This window comes from Myotis nattereri, assembly GCF_964212035.1.
Source record: "Myotis nattereri genome assembly, chromosome: 1".
Lineage (NCBI taxonomy): Eukaryota > Metazoa > Chordata > Mammalia > Chiroptera > Vespertilionidae > Myotis > Myotis nattereri.
In genome coordinates this window covers 202,517,601-202,544,927 of record NC_138075.1, presented here as the reverse complement: position 1 = coordinate 202,544,927, position 27,327 = coordinate 202,517,601, and the positions used below count along the sequence as shown (strand labels likewise).

Sequence of the window (27,327 nt, the reverse complement as noted above, 5' to 3'; positions counted from 1 at the left end):
TAAAGTTCTGAAGGATGTGACACAACTGAGAGACAGCAGCCACAATTTCACAAAAGAATCCACATGTCTATGCAAATATGAAGGTCGGTTTGTTCATTGTCAACATTCTGCTCATTCACAGGAGCCTTGAAAACACAAAACCTGAAGTATTCAGTGAAAAGTTTCCCCCGTGCTTTCTTATGTCACTGGCAACAGAGAGCAGCTACGATCAGCGGTTCTCAACCTGTGGGTCGCGAGCCCTTTGGGGTTCGAACGACCCTTTCCCAGGGGTCGCCTAAGACCATCCTGCATATCAGATATTTACATTATGATTCATAACAGTAGCAAGATGACAGTTATGAAACAGCAACGGAAATAATTTTATGGTTGGGGGTCACAACATGAGGAACTGTATTTAAAGGGCCAGAAGGTTGTGAAGCACTGAACTACGGTATAAGGAAGGAAGTGGCTTTTGGTTTTTGCTCGAGGATATATCCCAAGCAGCTAGAACGGTGCTGATAAAAATAGCCATTCAATAAGTATTTGTTAATGCCGAACGAATTGAGCATGAACACTCAAATTCAAAGTAGGCTTTCATCATTGCAAGATACATGGACAGCCCTTTTGAAGAAATACTTTTGAAATATATCAAGCTGGATCGACAACCATAAAATGAATGCAATATACGAAAAGGGAAAAGATAAAACCCAACACAATGGAGGAAAATCTCTAGTATCAAGGGGCACACATTCTAATTTCAGCTCCTCGGCTTACTGTCTTGTTTGCTCTGTTTTCTTATTCTATTCACAGCATGAAGCCAGACCTCAAAGGTTGAGAAATTTGACATCTGTCTCCCAGAGCATATTAATTTCTTAACGGTAATAGTTTTTTTCCTGGGGTGGGTTACTCATCACAGAAAGCCTTGGAGGCAGGAGGAGGGCAGGTGATTCAGTGATCTCTCATGAGCTTGTAAACATGACTGGGAAATTAGAGAGAGAGTCTTGGAGAAAATAGAAATGTTGCTTAGGTAACAGCGATCTATCAGTCAGATGATGATAGTCAAGCTCAAAAGGAGAAAGAAAACAATAAAGAATGGAATATGGTTGTAGAAAAAGGGAGCTCAGGCAAGCATCTTTTAAATCCCATTCTAAACAGAAAATAAAATTTGTGTTTATCTTTTATTTGAACACACACACACACACACACACACACACACACACACGTCACATGGAATTATGTTTATAACAAGCTTACACAGAATAACTTGCAGAGAAAATACTAAGGATAATTTTACCAACTAACAGCCTAAATTTGCATGAAAATATGACTTTTTGACCCTTAAACTTATATTATAAATAATTTATATAAAAATTTGCACATTTGATGTAGATAAACCTAGCAGCCTTGATGCTAACACATTCTGCTGATTCAAAGTTAAACACTTATTCTTTTATTTAACTCTCCTCTACAGACAGGTAGAGTCCTCTACTTGCTCCTTTTAGCATATTCATCTATGTGCTTCATGCTACAAAATCTCTATTTACCTCAATGGAATTTTATTTTATTTTCCTCACATTGACCAAACAAGTAACTTATTTTATTTTGTCTGACTTGTCATGCATTTACATATAAATTTGGGTCTTTCTGGAATATCAATTCTGTCATTTTCTTCTCTGTTTTTAATTATTGTGCTGGTTTGCCATTCATATATTTTCTTTTGCAAAAAGTCCATTCAAATTCTTTGTCTATTTTTGAAATCTAGTTTTTGGTCTTTTTGTTGTTGTTGTTGTAATAGTTCTTTATTTATTTAGGATATAAAATCCTTGTCAGATACATGATTTGAAAAACATTTTCAACCATATGTAAGTTGTCTCTTCACATTGCTGATAATGTTCTTTGAGGTACAAAATTTTTAATTTAATTAAATGTTTCTATTGTTTCTTTGTTACTCGTGCTTCTTGTGTCAAATCTAAGAAACCATTGTTGGATTCAAGGTCATAAAGATTTACCCTATGTTTTCTTCTAATAGTTTTATAGTTTTAGATGTCACATGAAAGTTTTGTATCCATTGGAGTGTATTGTTGAATCTGGAGTGGGGTAGGGTTCCAACTTCATTCTTTTACATATGATGGTCTTCCAACTGTCTCAGCAATATTTGATTAAGAGACCTCTACATCTCCATAGAATGTTCATAGCACCCTTGTTGAAAATCAATTTGCCATATATATTTGAGTTTGTTACTGGACTCTTGGTTTTATCCCATTGATATATATACCCAAGACTATGCCACTATGACACTGTTGATTAAGGTAGATTCATACTAAGTTTTGAAACTGGAAAGTCCACCAACTTTGTTTTAATTTATTAATATTGTCAGGGGAGGAGGAGGAATAGAGGCATCTGAATTAGTATCAACAATAAAAAATTAAAATTAAAAAAATGAAAAAACATATTATTTTGGTTATTTAGAGCCCCCTTGCAGTTGGATATGAATTTGAGGATCAGCTTTTGCCCTTTATGTAAAAAAGGTCATTTTTGACTTTTGTTAGTTATTGAATTGAATTTATATATCACTTTGAGGACTATTCTCATCTTAACAGTATTGTCTACAAATCCATGACCATGGGATATCTTACCTTTAACTGGGTCTTCTTTAATTTCTTTCAGCAAAGTTTTATAGTTTTAAGTGAACAGGTCTTTCAGCTACTTGCTTAAATTTATTCCTAGGTATTTTATTATTTTGGATGCTATTGTAAATGGGGTTATTTTCTTAATTTCCTTTTGAATTATTCATTGTTGAGAATCAAACTGATTTTTTTGCATTTAGAATAAGAATAGCTAACCGGTATGTAGAATGTATTAAATACCAAGATTGTTCTAAGACTTTTACACATGTCTATCTTCTCAAAACACTATCTATGGTGGTTTCCTATAGCTTATAAGATAAAGATAACTTGTATTGACATGACTTACACACTTTCTTATACACTTCCATCTGTATGTATCTCATGGACTCTGGGTCACTAAACACACTATGTTCTTTCACTCCTTGATGTCATGTCATTACACAATCTATCAGTTTTGGCTTAAGATTCTTGCCCCAGCTCATCTGTCTGGGAATCTCCTACTCTTCCTTCAAGATTTAGCTCAAATGTTATCTCAGCTACTGAATCAATTCTCCTAGATCCAAGCTGCTGTTTTCTGTAACAATTTGCACATGCCTCTTTTACAGTGCCTTCACCTTGCCATGCCATTATCTTTTTGGCTTATCTTGCTGCCCTCTACTCTAGGGCCTGGTGCAATATCTGCCACAGCAAATCCTCAGTGAAACTTTTTTAAATGACTGAGTGATCCAAATACAGAAAAGTAATTTATCCTATCACAAAATGTGCTCGGCCTAGCTCATATATCCGAAGAGCAGTCACCAAATTTTCCTGCTTGGTTTAAATGAAGAAAATTACATTTGAACCGGAGCTCTCTTGATCTGCAGCCAAAGGCTCTTCCAATGAGCTATCATCAGAGGCACCAACGAGAGAGGCAGCCACTATCAGACCAGGCAGCCAGCATCACAAGAGGAAGACACTATTCGACAGGCAGCTTCTGTGGGGAGAGGTAGCCTCTATCATGACTGGCAGCAGCTCCATCCAGCACTGTCTCTAGAGGAGCTACTATCGCCAGAGGCAACGACTCAGCTGGGAATTATTGGAGAGGCAGCCACGGGGGCCTGACTGCCACAGGCATCTACTGGTGCATGGCCATTCCCACCATAAGTCTAATACTAAGGGGGGAAATACTTTATGGTCTGGAATGGGAAGAGCTTTAATGAGGTTATTGCTTGTTTTGTTCATTAGATCTCATGCATGAGTGGGGTCGTGGGGGGCTTGTCTCTCTTGCTGGCTTATTGCTCTTGGTGTGGTGCTCTCCAGACCCATCTATGCTGTTGTAGGTGGTGGGATTTCTTTCTTTTGTACCTTCGAGCTGTGGTCCATTGTGTAAATGTACCTATTGGTTTTTAAGCTAATATCCATTTACTTATGTTATATTTATGCATAGTAAAAGTCTGTGAGAAAACACCAATACAAAAGTCTCCCTAAAATCTGGAGGTGTTGGAAGCAGATCATAGACATCTGATCCAACCAGTAGAGGCCAAGGAGACCCCTGGCCAGCCTGTCTCTGACAAGTGGGCACCAAACCTGTATGGGGCCCAGGATGGGAGGGGGAGTAGAGGGGTGTTGGCACAGTGGTTGAACGTCTACCTATGAACCAGGAGATTATAGTTCTATTCCTGGTCAGGTAGCAGCTTGATGCCCAGTGTGGGGTTTGCAGGAGGCAGCCAATCAATGATTCTCTCTCATCATTGATGTTTCTATCTCCCTCTCCCTTCCTCTCTGAAATCAATAAAAATGCATTTTAAAAAAACAAACCAAAAAAACCCGTGTGGGAATTGCTGCAGAGATGGCAGCCTGCTACCCATCCATGCCTCCCCTCACACACCCAGCCCACTCTGGGTAGAGACAGGCCTGTTATTAGAAGGATCTTTATTTTATTGAGGCCAGAACATCATTCCCTAAAATTTTTTTCTTCAGTCCATGATTTGCCTCAGCTGGTCCTTAGTTGGCCAAGAATTAGTCCCTGAGGGACCTAAAAACCCAATTGGGTGATTTTCATGATGAATGCATAGAATGACTATGCTATTTAAGAAGCGAGTCTTAATGAGACTCATTGGGGATGGGGTGGGGCAGTGGATGACGGCATCAGCTCTGGCAGGGGCGCTGGGGAGCCAGCAAGCAGCAGAAGAAATTGAACCTCAAGACAAAAAAAGCTTACAATGAACCATCCTGCTTTCTCTGCGTCTCTCCTGCCCTGGCATCTAGTGTATCAGAAGGGAGTGCTAGGCTAAAAGTTAGGAAATTTAGATCTGGGTCCCAGCCTAACCTTACTTGGAAAGGTCATTTAAGCTCTCCTCAACACAGTTTCCTCATCTGTAATATTGGTTAATTATGCCTAGTCTTTCAGGCAACATAACCTATCTCTGCTTTTATTTTACTTTTCGGCCTTTAGTTTTCTTTGCATCATGTAAAACTGTATTTACAATCTCTTGTTTATACATTTTAAGGTATCTCACATCTTTTTGGAAATATGGTGTGGACTAAATATAAACATACATAATTTTTTTTTAAAGAAAATTAAATACGCAAGTAAACACACTAATGTAGTATATGAGATGAGTTTCTTTCTCTCTTTCAGTCTCTAACTTAAAGTCCTAAGATCATCTTTGTTTATCTAAAAACAAACAAAAAAAATAAACATAGCGTCCATAAGTGTGCTACTGTTCTTCTCTAAGTTAAAACTTCTAACAATATTCTATTTATACTAAGAGAGACAAATGCTGAGAAGCAAAATGATTCAACAGAAAGTAGACTGAATGTACTTCCAGAAGATTTGAGTACTGTTCATATTCCTTACTAGAGGCCCAATGCACAAAATTTGTGCAAGAGTAGGCCTTCCTTCCTCCGGTTGCCAGCACCGGCTTCCCTCTGGCACCCAGGACCCGGGCTTCCCTCCCCGCCCTGGCTTTGTCCAGTATGTCGTCTGGAAGGACATACAGAAAGATGTTTGGTCTAATTAGCATATTACAGTTTTATTATTATAGATGAGCACCAAGGACTCTGTAATTTACCTTCTGAGCCTCAGTTTCCTCATCTGTAACATGAAGCAAATACCCCCTGCCCCACACACTACAAACTACTGGTGTGAGTACCAAGAGAGAGAATGCTTTTGAAAGTACGCAATGAAACATAATGTGCTGTACAGCGAGCGTGTAGTTATTCACTCACCAAATACTGTCCTTGCAGGCACAGATTCTCTGTTAAGCCAGAATGACACTTGGGAGAGAATGACAGTCATGATGCAAGGCAGATATGTCTGAATCACAAAATACCCAATTTTTCTTTTCAAGTGGAAATGAGCTGTCATTACGGTATATTCACCTAGAAAAATAAGGTAAGAAGTTTAAGGAACTGGAATAGGCAATAGTTCGCACATTTTGGAAATGGAAATGGAACAGATTAGAGAAAGAACAGTCTCTGATTTAAAAAAAAATCCTCTATCACATGTATGACATGAGAAGTTTATAATTTTTAAATGCCTCCTTAGCTCAGCAAGAGTATTTAAAAGAGGATTTTAATATTCCCAAGAAACTTGCTCAGCATGTGTATGGTATGGCATCTGTTTTTCTCCCTAGGTCATACTTATTGACCAAAGGAGTACAGGATCAATAAATGCGCTCAGGTCCCTCATCCCCACCGGTACCAACCTCAAGCTCAGGTCTCTCTGGTTTTCTAAAAGATTGATCGCTAGCCACATCTCCAAGGCTGGTCTTCTGGCCCAGATTTCCCACTGCTGACCCTGTCACCAATTCTGATTTTCTCAGTGTTGTATCTCTGCTCTCATTCTCTACAGTCAGTTCTATCCCATCCTCACTGCCTTCCTTCCTGCTCCCTGGTTTTACATCTGCTGGATGGAAGCGCATTAAGCCACACAGCTGCCTTTTCCTAGAGGAGAGTGGCCTTTAGAAAGCACATCAGCTTCCTCACATAGGCCCACAGTAGTGATTTGTAATCAAGAGTTGAAATATCTAAAACAAAGGGAAAGGAATTGGAACAGTAAGGGAGCGGTAATGCTATTTGAAGGTAAAACTGACTTGACTGAGAAGATACACGCTTCTTTAATATGAAGTATATTTTAGACCAGTGTTTCTCAAACTCCAATGCACACCTAAGGAATCTCCTTGGAATCTTGTTAAAGTAGAGATCCTAAATTTATAAGGGATCAAGCCTTTGATTCTGAATTTCTAAAAAAACAACAACACAAAACCTCATGCACAATCTATAATGCTAGCTCTTGGACCTCAAGAACAAAAGATTTTAAACAAACTGGGTCATTTCCAACGACTTTAACCCATTAATTTTCTTAATTAACTTTTCTTTAGACTTATTTTACTAACCTGTACTGGACTTAATTGTCTCCTTCCCAATTGATTGGCCCAACAGGTCATACTGATTTAACCTGGAGCCATCAGGAGCAACTTGTACTGAATCAGATGCATTGTAAATCCAAATATAAGTGACCTCTGAGGTTGTATATGCATCTGTAGGAGATCAGAAAAAAGATCTGTTTTATCATTTTGGTAAGAACCATCAGTAAAGTGCAACATCAAAAGTTGTATACTTCATAGAATAATTATTGACTAAAATAAATCATTTTTGATATGTACAGATCATATTTTTTAGAGTAAAACGTGCCTTTGAAATTTACAGCTTCAATATGAAGGGTGTGAAGCAAATAACGAGAGACAAACAAGATCATGAGACTATTTTCTTTGCAACCACTTTGAGGGGTAAAGAACACATTTATCTTTAGAGTCTGCAAAAATCAGTGGGCCTTGAGATAATAAAAACATCTCCCATAGGCTCAAGGTGGTAGAAGTCACTGTGGTAAACAGATTATGAATGCCATGGCTCAGGTAATTAGTTTAGAAATAACACTCACTCATGAAATGACAATCATAATCCAAAATAATATTGCTTTCTAGACATAAATTAATTTCATTAAGAATTAAATGACAGCTATCATACATGATACAATGCATTTCATTAGAAAGATGAGGACTGATTATTGCAAAACATGTAAAATAAATGAGGACGATATAATTTCCTCAAGTTGTAAATGCTTTTTAAAACATTTTCATTTTATTATTTTATTTTACTGATTTTTTTTTTTTTTACAGTGAGGAAGGGAGACGGTTAGGGAGTTAGAAACATCGATGAGAGATAAACATTGATCAGCTGCCTCCTGTACAACCACTACTGGGGATGTGCCCAAAACCAAGGTACATGCCCTTGACCGGAATCGAACCTGGGACCCTTCAGTCCGCAGGCTGATGCTCTATCCACTGAGCCAAACCAGTTAGGGCAACATTTTCATTTTAAAATTAATTTATACACCCAGATCTCACTGGACTCTACTTTCATCGCCTTTCAGGTAAGTTATGGATTGGTAAGAAAAGACTAAAGACATACAGACCAGGTATAATTTTCTGTTTTATTTGGCCAAGGAAGAATTTAGCACAAGTGAGATGACTCTAGAACCAGAGGGCAGGCAGCATGCCTTATTTTAGCTGTCCCATGACCCTGGCATTTCCTTTGCTCCTATATGTCCTGGTGGGGGAGCAGCTGAGCTCTCTATGCAGACAGTCTCTCCACAATTGAATAAACAGATAACTCTTGCTCCTCTACTGACCTTGTGAAGAAATTCTATGCACTTTTGCTCATGAGAATGTTTTGAAATATTAGTCACCTCTGGTATTTGAGCAAAACTCAGTGCCATGGTCACATTCTCAATTAACAGAGAGAAAAGACCAGCTGTTTCAATTGCTTCTAGACCTTGAGCAAAACTCACCACCCTGCTCATATTCTCAATGAAGGGAGAGAAAGGACCAGCTGTCTCTGCCAACATCTCTGTCTCTTAACTATCCAGGACGTGGTGGTCCTCACCTTGATCCAAAGTTTGGGATCATAAATCCATTTGCATTTAAACTTCAGTAACAGTAAAAAGAATATAAGTTTGAATCTTTATCTCAGTGTGGTCTTTTAATAGTTTTCTGAATGTTGCTACTAAATGTTAATATCTGTTAAGCACTGATTTCATTGTACATGTATTCATCTACATTCACGATGAATCATATTACATAATTTTTGAAATAGGATATTATATATCTATATATATCTTTATGTATAAGTGTATTTAATAGTAGAGATATATTTATAGAGTTTACATATGAATAAATTCTACTTATTTTAAGGTTCAATTTTTTTTAATTTTAAATATTTCATCATTGATGACTGCTAAGATTAGATAAGTAACATCAGTAATGTGGATAACTAGCAATTCATTTGCAAATCATCATGGCCCTGTTTTCAATAAAATTCAAATGGCACGTAATTTAACAAATCAAAGACACATCACTTGTACTACTTTATATCAGAAAGTCTTACAATACTCAAATTGTTATGAGTCTTAATAAATTATAAACTTTTTAAAAAGTAATTGCAACTTTGCTTTTGAGTCTGATGCTACTCTTAAATATAAATAAGAGGAAATGAAACCCTAGTGAGACATAGATGGGCAGGAACTCTATCTGATTCACATTTATACTTTCAGCACTTGTTACCATGCCTGACACACACGAAAGTTTTCAACTCATTCTTGCCACATTAATGAATATGCTCATAATGTTTTGATTGTTATTTATTATTAAATATAAAAATCTGGATAAGAACACAATAATCTGTTAAAGAAAATGACTGATCCTTCCCATGTCTTCTATACAAAAGAGATTATTTCATTAGTGGTATAGAAATATGTGGGTGTTTTTGTTTTTGTTTTTAATTTGGGGTCTGGAGACAGAAGACATAGCAGAAAGTTGTGCAGTGAGGAATAGAGGCACTCCCTGGTACATTAACACACATCTAAACCAGGAGGCCATAGCAACGTTTCTCAGGAAACTATAAAAGGAGATAAAGACAATTTATATTACAAATTTCATTATAAATTCCTTCTCTAAATTTTCTTTAAATAATTTTATTTAATTCTGTTAAATAACTCATTTTTAGTGCTACTGTATATCTAACATCGCATGTGCCGGGAGCCGGTCCATCCTTGCTGTTTCAAGGGACCTGGCATATATGGCATACTGTTCTTAATATGTTTGCTCACCTTCTAGGCACTATGTGTTTTAACCAAGGTCTCTGAGAAAGGTTGTTTCCCCAGGTAGGGATTTTCCCCTGAAGTTAGGGAGGGAATAAAACCTCTTAACTAAGTGCCAGGTGGGTAATTAATCACTTTAACTACGAACAATCATGCTTAAGCTACATAATCTTTACTCCCTGGAATGGAGATAAGAAATGCCCTAACCTTTGGAATAGGGATTGATAGGATTGGAATCAACTGGTATAAATACAGATGTAAGAACACAGAACTTAGAACACACAGAGAGAGAGACAGAAATTGGCACAGAACCTACACAGGACGTTCTCTAGAGACAGAAGAACTTCGCTGGAGAGAACATGGCAAAAGATCCTGGACAGAAACTGGCCTCAGAACCTAGAGACAGAACCTAGCGAGAGAACATGGCAAAAGATCCTGGACTGAACCTGACTACAGAAATTGGCAAGAGAACCTGACTAGAACCTGGTGACTGAACCTGGCTGGAGAACCTAGTGAGGGAACATGGCTACAGAACCTGGCTGGAGAACCTGGAGAACCTAGCAAGAGAACATGGACACAGAACCTGGCTGGAGATCCTAAGCAGAACCTCTCTGGAGATTGAGACCAGAACTTGGCTGGAGATCCTGGCTAGGCTGCTGATCAACTGAACGCTGTCTCCGTGTCATTCCTTCTTTGCCGACTCCGTCCACACCTTTGGGGACCCCTGGACCTGCTGGGGTTGGACCCCGGCATGCATGCATACTAATTCTTAGTAGTTGGTAACCAACAAGATCCCAAGATAGTCTTTAATTAATTTTTGTGCAAAAAGACAACTTTCCATTTATTTTGGGCTACTGCACAGAATACACTGAGATGCCCATTCAGGGAGGGCATATATAACAATAAGAGGCAATAGGGAGAAAAACTGAATTCAGAAGTATAAACTTATAGAAAAGATGCTTCTTTTACTTCAGAACAATGATCAAGTTCCAGAAAGCCCATCATTTGGGGGTAAAACAAAGGGGCTTTGGAACAAGACAGACAAAGGGCATGACTTGCTTCTGCCATATTTGTTGTGCCAACATCTTACGGTTCAAGTTGGCCTGTGAGTCTATGTCCACATTCTGGTGTTCATTCCTTTAACATTTATGCATCAAGTGGCTCCCATTGGCAAGGATAAATAAAAGACTATTTACTGTGTCAAAAATAAACATGAAGAAAACTACCTAAGAACAATTAAACAGAGAATGCCTAACAACAAACTATGTTTTGCCCACATCGCTTCTAGATACAGACAACCATATTCTCAAGCATGCTACTACTCTGTAGAAACACTGCTAAGAGTTTGTTATTTTCACTTAAAATAATTTCAGGTGTATTTATTTCATAGTCAGAATGGTAACATCACCTCAGTTATATTTGGTGTCTTACTAGCTCTTTCTTGTCCACTGAAAATGCCTTTCCTTCTTCCAGCATTACTGTATCGTGACTAAACCCTTTCTTTGGTATCAAGGCTTTTGAAAATGTTCTCTTTAATGCCACTTATGCAATGCAAATGAGTTTTCCTCCGCCACATCTGCTGAGTTTTTTCAACATCATATTTACGTTGTGTAACATGATTGACTATCTTAAATAATTTTGGGAAAAATGCCAGGATTGAAGTGGTGGTTTCCATGACAATAAAGGAAGGCTTTGTAGTTAAACAAAGAAGAGATTCTCAAAGAAAATTGAGAGCTGACACTTTTTGTAGGAATGGACAGAAAAAAACAAAATTGAACTTATTCCACAAAACTATGGTCATCAAAATAATTAGAGGCTTTGTCATTCATACATGCCATCATTCTTCCCTTTTCTTGGTACAGTCTGTGGGGAGAAGGAGACTGCTCAGTCAGAAATATTTTTAATCATGTTAGAGAACTGCATTTCTATTCACAAGGAGGAAAAGTCAAAAGCTAACCTGGATGGGCAAAGATAGGGGTGCCAGAAAGAGCAAAATTTCTGAAAAGGTCATGCAATGGGACACGTTCACACAGAGAGAGGCTCTTTAGTAGTGTCCATGAATTGATCCCGAACCTGCCCTGAATGCCTCATGGGCCTAGGGAGATGACTTGACCTTCCCTCTTTTCAATTATTCCGGGAGAGCAAATGCTTCTGCTTGACATACAAGCTATAACCTCAGTGACCTAAAGAAAGTCAAATGCACAGAGCCATTTCTGAAATATTTCATGTACACAGAAGGAGCCTGCATGTAGTAATCCAGCAACAGCATCTCCTTCAAATTTATTTTAAGAAAATAAGAAAGAAAGAAAAACAAAACACTTTCCATTAGTTAGAAAGCAGAAAGATAATTGCATAGATCCAACATCTGTGCCTGCCATTTGCAACAGGCTGATAACTACTTTAATAAACAATAGAATCTATCCCTTAGAATTCATTCTTAGTTGACAAAAATGAAACATTCAGTTTGCATTTTCATGGACTTTGAGCATTTTTTTCATATGTCTCTTGGCCTTCTTTATGTCCATTTTGGACAAGTGTCTATTTAGGTCCTTTGCCCATTTTTTTATTGGATTGTTTGTCTTCCTTTTGTTAAGTTGTATGAGTTCCTTATACATTTTGGAAATGAACCCCTTATCAGATGTATCATTGGCAAATATGTTCTCCCATGTAGTAGGCTTCCTTTTCATTTTGTTGATGGTTTCTGTTACTGTGCAGGAGCATTTTATAATGATGCTGCATTTTTAATGTGCTAGTATTTGGCAAATAAGGTAAATGACATAGTCCTGATCTTCAAGGAGCTCCTAACCTAGCTTACATACTTAGGCAGACATATAATTTTTTTTATTAGCAATAATGTAAATGATAATGAAACACCATGATTCAAATATAATGATATTTGGGAGTACAATAGGGTTAGCCAATTCTGTGATGGAAATCAGCATGCCTTTAATTCTGCATCCTACATGGCAAGTATTAAGCATTGCATAATATGAGAAGAAACTATAACATTAAGCAGTGTAGCTGACTATCCTTGCTAATTTTTACCCAAAAAATGTAACTCCAATCCCATACTTACAGCTGCCAAATTTCAGAGGGCATGAATGAGCATCCATTGGAAAATCCTCCAAATGCATTGGACATTCAGCTTGAACTGTAAGCCTAAAAGTCAAAATCCCACTCTTTGTTTAAATAAGTTGGCAAGTCAGGATAAATCACTCCTTACTGTTGTCAACAAAATTAATGATGAGGTAGGACTTTCATTATAGCATCTTTGGTTGATTAACATTGAAACCTGATTCTATTCTATCACATTTAGATGATCTGGCAGAAGACATTAGCCATATACAAAATCTGAGCTCAAGTAACAATATTTATGTACAAATATACTTAACCATTTTTTAGTCTGTGATTTGTTAAAAAGTAAAGAAGTTATATTTGCATTTTGAAAGGCTATTTTCCCATTAGCCTCACCATTCCTATTTGAAATATTAGAGAAAAAATGAAAAAATATCTATAATGAAAACAATGTCATTTTCTTTCTCATCATCTCATCAACAACCATATAACAAAACTGATATAAGAATTCAATATTGGCTCACAGGAACTTCCCTCAAGATTACATAAACTTTGAATCAGTATCATATTTAGACTCATGAATATAAATATAGAAATAGGTACAGATGCACATATAGATGTATCTCCTAAAAATAGCTTGTTGAGACTAGACTGTTGGCTAAATTATGAATGTTATATATAATTTTTTTCAGTATCTTCATCACAATAAAGAGTAATAAACAAATTTATAATAAAGTTATTCAGTACTCCATGGCACACAAAGGTAAAGTAGATAAAACATGAACTAAAATCAAACATACAGAAAAATCTCTTATAATGAGCAAAACAAATGTGATCAACAATTTAATGATAGATTATATACTTCTAAGAGAGTATTTAAGAATAACTCCAGGCAATATTTCCAAAACTATGTGTGTTCTCTTTCTATATTTTGTTTAAACTCCAGATTTCCAATTATTGTTTGATCCATAGGAATGATCAAAGTGTGTAAAATCTCAGGAGTACTGCCTCTGTTTTTCAAGATTTTAGAGAAAAAGGAGGAAACAATAGAAAACATTTTCATTTTAGGTAATGGTCATTTAGTAATGAGCCCGAAGGAGCTTTTTCTTTAAAGATTAGGACTGCATGAATGCCCCTTCTCAAATAATTTTTCACAATTGAAATCTACCACTTAACATTTCATATGAAATAATAAATACATCAAATGCCTGTAAGACACATCCATCTATGGGTAATGCTGATGAAAGTCATCCATACTTCAGAGACTTTATTAAACATTTAATTTTAGAATATACATCATTGTATTAGATTCGTGATGATTTTCTTTTTTACATAATATCAACATTTTAAAAGATGAATTCATGGGAATAGTTAAAAATGGAATAATAGTGTCAACATCTGTATATTTCTTTAGCTAATTTTTTAAAGGTTGAATCAGTGAAATTGATATTACATGACACATTGATTTACAAAATGGCAATTTCATATGGTTCCATCTAAGACATATGTTTAAGGTATCCAATTTACTTCGAAGCTTTGGTAAATAAAAACTGAGTTTAAAAATATGTTTTCTTTAAAATAACTTCATAAGGAGAAACAAAATATTATATGAAGTAAAAGCTTGCTTAAAAATCACTTAATTTTTTTGATGGGTTATCTAATGAGATATTAAAAATAAAATTATACGCTGGTATAAAGAAAAATTGAAGTCATGCTCTTATACTGTACCTAATTAAAATGTAGTGTGAAAGATAAAGAGCCAAAAATTAATCCTTAATAGTAAAGGCAATTCTTAAAATTTTACACACTAAAATGAGAATCGAACTCATAACTATCATTCCAGGTTTATTCTTTAATGTGCATGCAATTACAAAGTATATTATAACTACTACAATAACCTATTATGACAATGTTCGGCTTGTGCCAATGTTGACCTTGATAACCAGGTTAGCCAGTTTTTTAATACATGAATTACTCAGTACTTATAGGCATCACAGCAAACCTACACACATACCTCATTGTGTACAGCAGTGTCCCATCGTCCTGGATTCTAAGAAGCTTATTGGGCATTGTCATGTTATGAGCTACCGATTTTTTCCCGTTGTGAAAGAAGGTGTCTGGAGTCCAGATTTTGCTAGCCATTAAATTGTTAAGTCGAAGGATATTCATAGGACCTTTAAATTTTAACCTTTCATCTTTCCACTTTTGTCGGAAGAACACATCTATTGTATACTCCTGAAATATAAAATAACATTCTTAGGGAAACAATAAATGTAGATACAAGGACTACAAAACTCCAACCAATAATATAGTTTCAAAAGAGGGAAAGATACATTGATAGAAGTAAATTTTGAATCAGAAAGATCCTTCCTTTCTCTTATCAATAAATGTTGCCACTGTCAGTATTTGTACTTACACAATTAACTACATTTTATTACGGAGATAATAAATAAATATACTTTATCTGGTCTTTTCAGTTGAACAAGGTCTCAGTTCAAACTGCTTTACTTCACCCTGTAATTTAGAACTACTTGGAGAGGGGGCATGCTTGGGGCAGGGTCTGGGTGGATTGCTTGTCATTTATCTTAAGGAAGAAATAGCAGGGATCCTTCTCCATAGCCAAAAAAAAGAAACAAGTATTAAACGCACTGTCAGATCTGTATGAGTCATCATCTCTGTTGCCAAAGAAACAGTAGAATATCTTATTTTATAAAATACTAAAATAAATGGTGAGATATCATATTGTTAGCAAGAATGCATTAGGGGATAATGATTTTAGCAAAGTTTATTTTATGAAATCAGTTGTAATAAAAAGACTTTGAAAGTTATTAGTTATTGCATTTGGTAAGTTACTGTTTTTGTATGTAAATACAAATAATTTACAATTAAACTCCTTCAGGTTGAAATGTAATATTAATTATTCATACAGATCAGTTTGTGATCCATTCCTTTATTATCATTCTCCAGCATTTTTTTAGCTGAATCTCTCTCTCTCTCTCTCCTTCTTTCTCTCTTTCTCTCTTTTTTTCTCTCTCTCTCATTGCCTCTCTCCCTCTTCCTCCTTCCCTTCTTGCCTTTCACTTTCTATCTCTGCCTTTCTCAGCATAATAGAATGTACACATTTTAGATGAGCTACACAATTCACAACTGTGATTAATACTGACAATCTATTGGATGTTCACATTTCTGTCATTATTACCAATTATGTTTTTGCAAATACTCACATGATAAATAATTAAAATTTTCAATTACACATTTGAGAAATTCAATAACTGTCCTTTGACCACAATGTCACAGTTATCACATGGAAGAAAATAAATGCTTCAGCAATTGGCAATTTCACTCAAGTACGACTGTGTGTGTAAAAAAAGGCAGATTAGCCATGGCCAGTGTGGCTCAGTTGGTTGCTGGTTGTCTTGTGCAATGAAAGGTCATAAGTATGATTCCCGGTCAGGGCACATACCCTGGTTGCAGGTTCAGTCCCCCCATTGGGGTGTGTATAGGAGGCTCAATAAAAACATAGTTTAAAAAGGGCAGATTAAAACGCTCAAATACTTATGAAAATATCAAATCATTTGTGCACATCTTAATCAAGCAAATGAAAGGAAATGATTCTCAGCAATCCCTCAACAATGGACTGGATGGAGATAATAAGTATGAGCCATGGGTAATGGCATATGAATAGGTCATGAAAGTGGCTCTGGGCTGTGCTCCTAATTTTTAGGAGGAAAATTCATAATCAAACTAACCTCACTCTCCATGGTTTAGTCATTGTTGTAAAGGTTTAATTCTGTTAGATGAAATTCAATTAACAACAACAAAAAACTAGATTAAAAAATGAGTCCTTGGGTATGATAAGTTTTTACACAGGTGTTCCTTTCCAACTGTGGTTCCCTAAAATTAAACTGAATGTGAATCCCTATGACATTTACTTTTCCAGGTAACTAATGTATTTAACATCTTCTTATAAAATTTCCAATTCCATTTTTCCATTTCTGTAAAATGATGGTATGTTTTATTGGTTTTAGAACTCACTGCTATAGCAATCATCTCCTACAGACATACCACATAAGAAACACATAAGTTTTCCAAACAGTAAATTTTAGATGATCTTTTTTAAAAAACAATTCAAGAACATCATTTGTTTTCCTGTTTTGTTGTTACATTTTTATTGATTTCAGAGAGGAAAAGAAAGGGAGAGATAAAAACATCAATGATGAAAGATCATCATTGATAGGCTGCCTCTGGGGATCCAGCCCATAACCCGGTCATCCCCAGGCATGTGCCCTGACTGGGAATCAAACTTTGACCTCCTGGTTCACAGATCGATGCTCAACCACTGAGACTCGCCAGCCGGGCAACACCATTTGCTTCTGAGCATTCACAGTGAACAAAGTTGAACCATGCCAACATATCCAGTGTGCTCTGAGCCTTTTTCTCCCACTTTCACCAGGCACATTCATGCTGTTCTCTAGATAATTCTAATGATCCTCACACTTTACCACTCCTCAAATAGAGCAAATTCCTTATCCTCCCGAACCAAGAGCTTTACTCACAACCACACTCCCAGTCCCTTGAATGCCTGGAAATACATGGTCAGGTCTCTATCTATCTTTATTACTCATAAAGCATTCCATTATGGCAAGATTATACATTTGTTCCTCTGCCTCACAATGGGAATGCAAATTGTCAAGAAAGGGGCCATGGCTTTCATTTGTATGGTCATTTAGTAATGAGCCCGAAAGAGCTTTTTCTTTAAAGATTAGGACTGCATGAATGCCCCTTCTCAAATAATTTTTCACAATTGAAATCATCTTTTAAAATGTTGGTATTATTTTGCTTTGTCTTCCGACATACAAGAGAGTATAAAGAATATTACAAACACCTTTTAACCATCAGCAGCAGAAATGTCATCCCAGATGTTATTGAAGCCTTCCCTCTCCTGTTTATTTCATCTCAATCACACTGCCTTAGTCTCTAAGAAAATCATTTTCTCGAATTTGGGGTGTGTCACACCCATACATGTACTTGCCCATTTACCATGCACATCTATGTATCATGTGTAACATTTTTAACGTTTACAGAAATGGGACCATACTGTGTATATTTTTCTGACACTCGCTTTTTTCAATTACATAGTTGGGATTTATTCATGCCAATACATCTCATCATACTTTCATTTTCACTGCTACATAGGAAATTTCACAATATTCTATTGGAAGAATATTTCACAATATTCACTTTACTCCTTTCTCTTAAATATTTTTCTATTTCCAGTTTGTCACTATTATAAGCAATACTGCTATAACAATTGTTACACCATGATTTTAGTACAAAAGTGTAACAGTTAGTCTAGAGCAAAGGTCAGCAAACTTTTTCAATAATGGCACAGAGAGTAAATGTTTTAGGCTTTGCAGCCATATGGTCAGTTTCACAACTATTCCATTCTGCTGTTGTGTGAAAGTCCCCACAGGGAACACGTAAATGAGTGAGAGTGGTATGTTCCCACACATCTTTGTTCCCAAGAATAGGCAGCTGACAGGATTTGGCCCACGGGCCGGAGTATGCCCACTACTGCTCTAGAGTAAATTATAAGTTGGGTTACTGGGATGTGTTGCATGTGCATCTTCAAAATAACAAGATATAGTCAAATTTAAATCCTAAGAAGTGTATACATGTATATACCCACTAGCGATGTATAACCTTTCTTGATTCTTTACAACTTGGGGTAAAGAGAATACTTCATGTTAGCCATGATGCTTGGTGTGAAATGTTTCCTAGTGCTACCATTTGGATTTCCCTGTTAACCAGTGAAATTTAACAAATCTTTATGTTTATTAAATACTCTAGTTTTCTCTTATGGATTTTCTGTTCATTTCATTTACTCCGTTTTCTTAAGGTTGCCTTTTTCTTATTGAGTTACAGAAATTCTTTATATTTTCTATGTAGGAGTATTTTTTTTAAACACAGACTCAATAAGAATACTAGTCAAGATCATAAGCTATACAATATATCATAATTACAACAGTGGGTAAGTCGGTTCAATTGCCTGCCACCATTAGCTAAAAGACGAATCATAAGTAAGAATACAAAATAATAACAAGAATAATAACAACACAAATAAATAATGAATAATAATACAAGAATAAACTGTGTTGTAAGTATTCATAACTATACACCTACTTTTGCCAAGTCCTTAAATCCCTGTATGTTTCTTATAAAAATGTAAAAGTTCTGCTTTTAATATTTAGGTCCTGGAACTATTCTGCATCATATGAAATAAAAATCCAACCTTTTTTTTTCTAATGGGAAAAACAATTTTCTATTAAGCCATCCATCTTTCCCCACAGATCTCATGTATCTAGTGTCAATATAGGTATGAATCTGTTCCCCCCCCCCATCATTTTTTTGCCTCTGCATTGGTTCCAAAGTCATGATTACTATCACTATATCATAATTATAATTAATAATATTTTAATTATAGTTCATTCAATTTTTATTATGATTTTGATTTTTGATTTTCTTTATGTAGGAGATATTGTAAAGTGTGTTTCTATATTTTCAAATGTATTGCTTTACTTATATTTTTTTCAATGGTGTTTAATGGTATTGCATTTGTAATAAGGGACTATGCTCTGAAGATACCAATTTATTCCAAAGTTTTTTAGTATCTTGAGATTTCTTGTTGAATCTGACCATCTCCATCCTTTAATGGTAATTCAGTCTATTTACACTTAATGTGATTACTAATATATTGAACATATGTTCACATTATATAATTTTTATCAGGGACAATTAAACTAGTGAAGATACAAGGAATAATTTATATACATGTTTCACGATTAACTAATGAAAATAAACCAGAAACAAACTCTAGAAAATTGAGGAGGAGGAACCATAAACACACACACACACACACACACACACACACACGGAAAAGAGGGAGAGAAAAAAAAATTAAGAAGCATACAGAGATCAATAGTGTCAAATAGTGCTGAAATATCTTGAAAGCTTTGTAGAAAGAGTTCAAAAGCTAGAATACAATGGATTGAGGCAAGTTGGTTATAACTTAGAGGGTATAATGGGGAAATAGTACTCTTACCCAATCTTGAATTTGTAAATGCCATTACGGGAAATCAATGTTTCACTTGTAATATCTACAGATTACCTACTATCATTGTTTAGCTACTTCCAAGCAAACAACCACATAAAATGCAGGAGCTTAAAATAGCAATCAGTTATTATTAGCTCAGAAGTATGAGACCAGGGATCAGTGGACCTCACCTGGCTCAGATGATCTCAGACGTTCTTAGTCCTGCATCTGCAGATGAGCTGGCCACTGGCTGATCTGGGCCCACATCCTTGTAGGGACACTGGGGCAACTCAGCTCTGCTCCAGGTGTCCTGTCCTCCTTCGGGGACCACTGGGCTACCTAGAGCTTATCTTTCTCATGACAATGGCACAGTACAAAATAACCAGCCAGGCTCATTTCAACTCATTGCTTGTGTTTAATGTCTTCTAACTTGGCCAAAACAAGTCACATGGTTGAAGTGAGTGACAAGTGTTATAATAGGTCACCCTATGCTTAGTGGAAGGGCCATACAAAAGGAAGCAGAATTAGAGCAGATATACAAAGAAGGGAATAGGGACCACCATTGCCAATCATTGCAACCTATCACGCTAGCCCTTTGTGAGAGAAAAATAAAATGTTTTTGTAAATGAATAAAGAGTTTGAGAGCATCTAAAACTTCACTTCCCCATGTGACTCCAATGAAAGACTCAGTGATCTAATACAAGGGAGGCAAGTTGGTTATAACTTAGTAAAAATAACTGTAACCAACTGTATTGTACCTACGTGAAAAGAAAACCTATGAGCTGAAGTGTGATTATCAGAGCAATGGTTTACAAAGTAGGGTGTGCACATCCATTTAGATATAGGTAGAAAATGCTACAATCTTTATTTCAACATAGAATTCTTATCTAAACATAGAGAGTAAAGAAAGCTTTGCTGGTCAACAATACCTGGAATGATACCGACACTCTCACCATGTCCACAAGTCGATGAAGGTCATGCATGTAAGACATCTTATGGGAAGAAAAGGAGCCTCCAACAGGGCCCTCTCAGTGATGCCTCATTCATTTGCTCTCAGTGGACTGTGATTTATACATAATTAAATTTGCAAGTGATCACATATAGTTCTGATTAAACCCCCTCTAATGAAAATAGACAAATGGCTTCAAGAGATTATTACTAAACGACACCATGGGTCGAAAAACACACTAATAATTGCATAAGCACAAGTGGACAACAAGAAATGGGATATCTGTTCTATGAGCTCTTCATCAGCCACATTAAACATGATGAGCTAAATCAACTCTAAAATAAAATCTGCAAAAGCAAATTTATAAGTATACTAAAGCTATTTAAAATATGGGTTTAGACTCACTGTTTTAATGATAACCTTTATTTTAAGTACCTTGAAATACTGGTTAATGATAGCATAAGGCAATTGCAAATAATGAGTTGTTTGAAAACTAAACATTCATAACATGAAGACAAATATCTAAAATTGGTGGTTGTGTTTTTAAAATTAGTGTGATGGCTCAGTAACCAATAGCCAATAATGCACTTCTCAATTTGAATTTATATAACTTTTTCATCTACAACAGTCATCAAAAAAAACATTAAAATATGAATTAGAGTCAGATCTTTGATTGCTATATTATAATAAAGCACATTTAAACATATTAATTGCTAAAATATTATCATGAACAGCAATCTTAAATGGTAGCAAAAATAAGTATATTTTATTAATAAATATAACAGTAATTCCTGAACAATAAGTGATTTAACTTTATATCGTTCCAATTTCTTCTTTGGTGTTTATTTTATATTTTAATATGTTAGTACAAAAGTATACAGATATAGAAATACATAAATAAGTGCAGTTGATCCGCTAGTTTTTGTGGGTTTGCTTTCTATATTTAAAAGGCAGAGTAAGTAGACAACCAAATAATACTTAATGGATATCTACTAAGCATAACAGGATTTCCAAACAAATTATTTACATGTGATTGCCTTAAATTCATATAAAATGCACATTCTCAGTATTTAAAAAAAAATAGAAAAATTCCTTAAAAGAAACTTAGATTTCACCATGAGTATGCTAGTACACTTTTATAGTAATAGTTTGATTTGTATGTTATAGAATATTGTTAGAGAAATACAGAACAATGCATCCTCTTCATACAAATTCATGGACCCATGAACTGAGATTCTAAAGGAAATCAGTAATAACAAGAGTAAAAATAAAATCTTTTAGGAATACACAAAGAAGCAAATTTAGGAAACACTAAAAAATTCACAAGGACATATCAGCATGCAGCTAACCTATGGCCAATATACTGGAGAAGTGAGACTAATAATTGGATAAAAATGAAATGAAGGAATTCACATAGTTCCATATTTCAAAAATAATTTACCAGAAATGTAATCTTTTAAAAGATGGGGTGATAGATAAATTCCGTGGTTTTCCTGTGTCCAAGCTTGTTAGGGGCAAAATCAAGAGAGGGATACAATTTCCAGTCCAATACTGCAAACAAGAAAATCACTCTCTATTGCATAGTTTATTGCATAAACATGATTTCAAGGACACACTGACTTAGTGAAGACATCATATTTTTAGTGCCTGGGTACATTAATTATAAGTCAATGCTTGTAGCCTGTTTTGATGAGTTATGTCCAAATGGCAGGGCTGTTCTTGTAGTAATTTCCCATTTACTTTGATCTACAGAGTGTATTTTAACAGTGTGTTTCTTTTTTTTTTTTATTTATTCATTTTATTTATTTATTTATTTATTTATTTATTTATTTATTTATTTATTTTGGCATCACCATTTATCCCTCTATATGCTCCTCCACCACCACTTGCCCTGCCTCCCACCACAATCCCCACACACATGGACACAGACAAGAGTGTGTTCCTCGTATGACAAATGAAAATGTAGCCGCCCTCTCCCTTACCTCTCTAGCCTGGTGTTCAGCAATCCTCTCCCATCATACTCTCTCCTGCAGCAATACTGACATTGCAGGGCCTCTAAGGCTTCATGCTCCGTCTTAGAACCCAAACTCATTGACCTCTGCTGCAGTATCTCTTCCCTATCCACCCCTTCATTTGGCCACATTTACTTCACTTTGAGAACAAGGGTCATAACCACCTTCTTGCATGCATTAGAAATAAACAATAATTAGTCTATGAATAAATGAATGAGGAGGACTCATTGGAAATTAAATATTGCAACAAGGATTCTGGGAACAACAGCACAAAGGGTATATAAGGAGAAAGGCATCATCAGAGACAGATAGAAGAAAAACTCTCAGGTATCTTACAAAAAGAGTCATCGGTATGCAATACCGTAATTCGTAAATTCACAGGTAAGAATGTTGGCATGTGTCTGTTTGAATAACTATATTAAGCTAATCACAGTGGGCATTTATTGTATATAATAGTAATATTTTAGAGAATCTTGACATATATCAAAAAAGCCACGCCATAGTAAGTCCTCTGGTAACAGAGATCTACTATGTTTTAGTTTTATTTAGGAATACTTTGGCTTTGGGGAGGCAATTGGCTCTAAGTCCCTTTTTGATCTGACTCAGAGTTATGTTCTAGTCTTATCTCCTTTCATATCCCTAATAGTATTCTAGGCTTCTATTATACTGACCTTTTACATTTCACTAAACTCAACAAACACTTCTAATTTTTGCTAAAACGTTCTTCTCATTATATAGCTGGCCAACCAATCCCTATTTGTCCTCCTTAGCTCTTTCCTTTTCCTAGAAGCCTTCTCAGGTGTAGATATCCTCAGCACACATCCCCTCTACTACCATATCAATTCATAAACACTGCAATAAAAAACATGATCACACTGTTTTAAAATGATAATTTTTTCTTAGTCCCACAACCGCCCCCCCAACACACACACACACACACACACACACACACACACTGCGAACAACTTGAGGGCAGCACTGCTTATACCTACGTATTTCAGCTCTCAGCACTGTGACAGACACAGAGTATGTACTTAGTAAATCTTGTTGAAATGAACAAACACAACTCATGCCTTCTCGTAGCTCAGCGTGCAGGAAAAGGAAAGCTATGTGAAGGTTTTTAGTATCCAGTGTGAAAAGTCATAAGAAATGTGTGAACGCCATGTGGTGGAGCACAAGGACCAGAAGGGCTGCCTCTCCTTGGAGTAGCCTAGAGAAACATCAGAGAAGATGAAATGTGAGCTTGGCCTTGAGTAAATGAAAGATCTCCAGTTGGCAACAGAGGAGCGAAGCACAACAAAAACAGGGGAAAACATGTGCAAAGCCAGAGAGCTGTTAAAGATAATGGCATGCTCGGAGAACAGTGAGAAGTTCAATGCCATCTTTAAAAATAAAAGCCTTCCAGCCACTGCCCTCTGTCTCGCCTCCTCGCCTCAACCACGCTGCTTAAAAATGTCTCCACCACTCTTTACCCATTTCCTCACCTCCCACGCGCTCAGCCCACTGCAATCTGGTTGCTGTTACCACGATCAGCAAATATCTCCTTGTTCTTTATCTAATGACACACCCGAATCCTTTTCTTGACTTTACTACAATATATAACACTGTTGTCATCTCTCTACTTTTTCAATACCCTCCCGCATTCGCATGAAAAGCACATTCTCTGGGTTTTGTGGGAAACCCTCGGGAAAATCCTCATCTTGGGATCTGATACCTTCTGTGTCTTCCAAATATCTACCTGGAATGGTGTCTCCTGGAAAATGTATGGGACTGACACCAATGGATAATATATTATTCTTAATCAAGATATACAAGTTCAGCGCGGCCCTCCCAAGAAGACAGATTCCACCTTGGCAACCTGGGGAAAAACATGCAACCTCTGCAATGTTGTTATTTTTTTTAATCACTCAGGTTCAGAAATCATAGCTGTTTGTTATTTAGTTTATACAAAAGAATTGAGCGGGAGGGGTGGTAGGGAGTGCTATTTTCTGAAGAAGCCAAGAGAGCTATGACTGGATGTCCTTGGTTCTCACACCTTCCCTCCTGCAAGATGAAAAAGGACAGAGTCAAACTAGTCAGACTACCTTTACTTGCCCTCTTTTGTGAAATTGTTACCGCATTCCCTAGGTGAGGTTTTACTGTGGGCAACACCTATGGGTTCAACCCATTACTGAACAAATCATATCCTATCTTGACTAAGGGCTGCAAGTAAAAAATATACTGATCATTGCACATCGTTGTATCTAATCCTATCTAATAAAAGGCTAATATGCAAATTGACTTAACAACAGAACCACCAGTTGCTATGATGCACACTGACCACCACGGGGCAGATGCACGATGCATTTTGAGGAATATTTTTAAAAACTATAAGAGGGTGCTGAAAAATATTGGCTGAAGGAATGCATGTTCCCCAAGTCTAAACCCTATCCTTCCACAATATCAATAACCTTACAATAATCAACTTATACATGCCAACTTTAAAGTGAGTATACTTTATGTCTTTACTTTTGATATGTAATATTTGCCATATTTGCAGCGGTCATTTACAAATGACAACTTCTGATAAAGGTTTGCATCTAAGTCCATTATCAAGTTTTGACCAAATATTGACATATAACAACTCTCTAAAACCTTCCTATGGTCTCTATTATCCATGAATGAGTGAGATCATGTGGTATTTTTCCTTCATTGACTGGCTTATTTCACTTAGCATAATGCTCTCCAGTTCCATCCATGCCGTTGCAAATGGTAAGAGTTCCTTCCTTTTTACAGCAGCATAGTATTCCATCGTGTAGATGTACCACAGTTTTCTAATCCACTCATCTACTGATGGGCACTTAGGCTGTTTCCAGATCTTAGCTATGGTGAATTGTGCTGCTATGAACATAGGGGTGTATATATCCTTTCTGATTGGTGTTTCTGGTTTCTTGGGATATATTCCTAGAAGTGGGATCACAGGGTCAAATGGGAGTTCCATTTTCAGTTTTTTGAGGAAACTCCATACTGTCTTCCATAGTGGCTGCACCAGTCTGCATTCCAAACTTTTGAACAATAATAGATACAGAGGCAGAGCTGCCTCAAACAGATTGTCAAACTGCAGCGGGAAGGCCGGGGAGGGTTGGGGGGCAGGAGGGAGGGGGGTAAGAGATCAACCAAAGGACTTGTATGCATGCATATAAGCATAACCAATGAACATAAGACACTGGGGGGTAGGGGAGGCTAGGGGACTGTCAAGGGCGGGGGGAAAAAAGGACACATATGTAATACCCTTTGTAATACTTTAAGCAATAAAAAAAAAAGATTAGTTCAAGCTTAAAAAAAAATAAAACCTTCCTATGATGTTAATTACCAAACAACATAATATCCCAATAGCTTCTGGAGGATCTAAGTGACACTAAACACTGTTTTGATAACATAAAAAGTAAGGTCTAGAAACCAAGGTCACTGCTTACCCTGCCTGGCTACTTCTTAATGGCCTGATGGTAAACTCTGAATCAGTCATGTTGAGATGACTTCAAAGTTCCCATTGTTCAAGTTCTAACCTTAATACTTAGCACTGCAAGAGATAACCATTTGAGCTGAGGTTCTTAGCCTAATTTTTGGTGCAGTAATTGATGGCAATACCATTATGCCTTAAAAATATGCACACACAGTAAAAGTGTTTACAATATGGGAAAAGCCTTCTATATAGAAACCAATGAGAAAAATTATCAATGAGTGAGTTATAAATTTCTAAAATGCACATGCCTACTAAAAACTTTGTCAATTGTCAACTGCTAGTGCATTCCAAAGTTTAATTACCTTCTTACTCATGAATTGTTTAAATGTTGAAATAAAAAAATTAAACTTAATTGCAGACACTGTAATTAGAAACTAATTATAATTTAGAACTTCACCTTTCTCCGGACAATTACACTGGTTAATGATTCTGAGATACAGTTTATGTGTGCATGTGTGTGTTTGTTCTCTTGGTTTTTAATACTTTCTGCTATGCTGCTTTTCTCTCTCAAGCTAATGTCACAGCATATCTGCATCACTGACCTGAACAGGAAGACTTGGGGGTTTAGGTCTTGCTTCAGTATGTGCATTGCATAGAAATGAGTGTATCTGCTAAGCTGATAAAAGTAAAATTAAATTTATCCTTTACTTGTCTTCCATTGCCTAATTGCTTCTGCAAGCCATTTTTATATATGGCTGATAATGATATGGGTTATATTTTCCCTTACCATTACAATAACTTTATTTCTATTTAAAGTGTCACAGCCAAGCATGGTTTCTTGATTGGAAATATAAATTTAATATAAATTCAAACTTTCCCTCATTATCTTACTTTCCAGCAAAAAATAATATCAAGGTTGAGAATCACTCCGTTTGATCATCAAAAAGATCAGATTATTTCTTTTCACAAAATACATACATGCTTTTAAATGGAGTGCTGTCTTCACTGG

The 27,327-nt window shown here is 36.2% G+C and overlaps 1 protein-coding gene across 1 annotated transcript in view; it reads right to left on the bottom strand.

Annotated features, from left to right (window-relative positions):
- The window catches only part of GABRA2 (gamma-aminobutyric acid type A receptor subunit alpha2), a 108,310-nt gene that overhangs the window by 26,196 nt on the left and 54,787 nt on the right, over positions 1-27,327 (bottom strand). Inside the window, exons 4-7 of the mRNA XM_081101970.1 lie at positions 14,837-15,057; positions 12,824-12,906; positions 6,986-7,129; positions 5,817-5,969 (exon numbers count right to left, since the gene is read on the bottom strand). Coding sequence (XP_080958096.1) covers positions 5,817-5,969; positions 6,986-7,129; positions 12,824-12,906; positions 14,837-15,057 — 601 coding nt within the window. The remainder of the gene's footprint in view (positions 1-5,816; positions 5,970-6,985; positions 7,130-12,823; positions 12,907-14,836; positions 15,058-27,327) is intronic.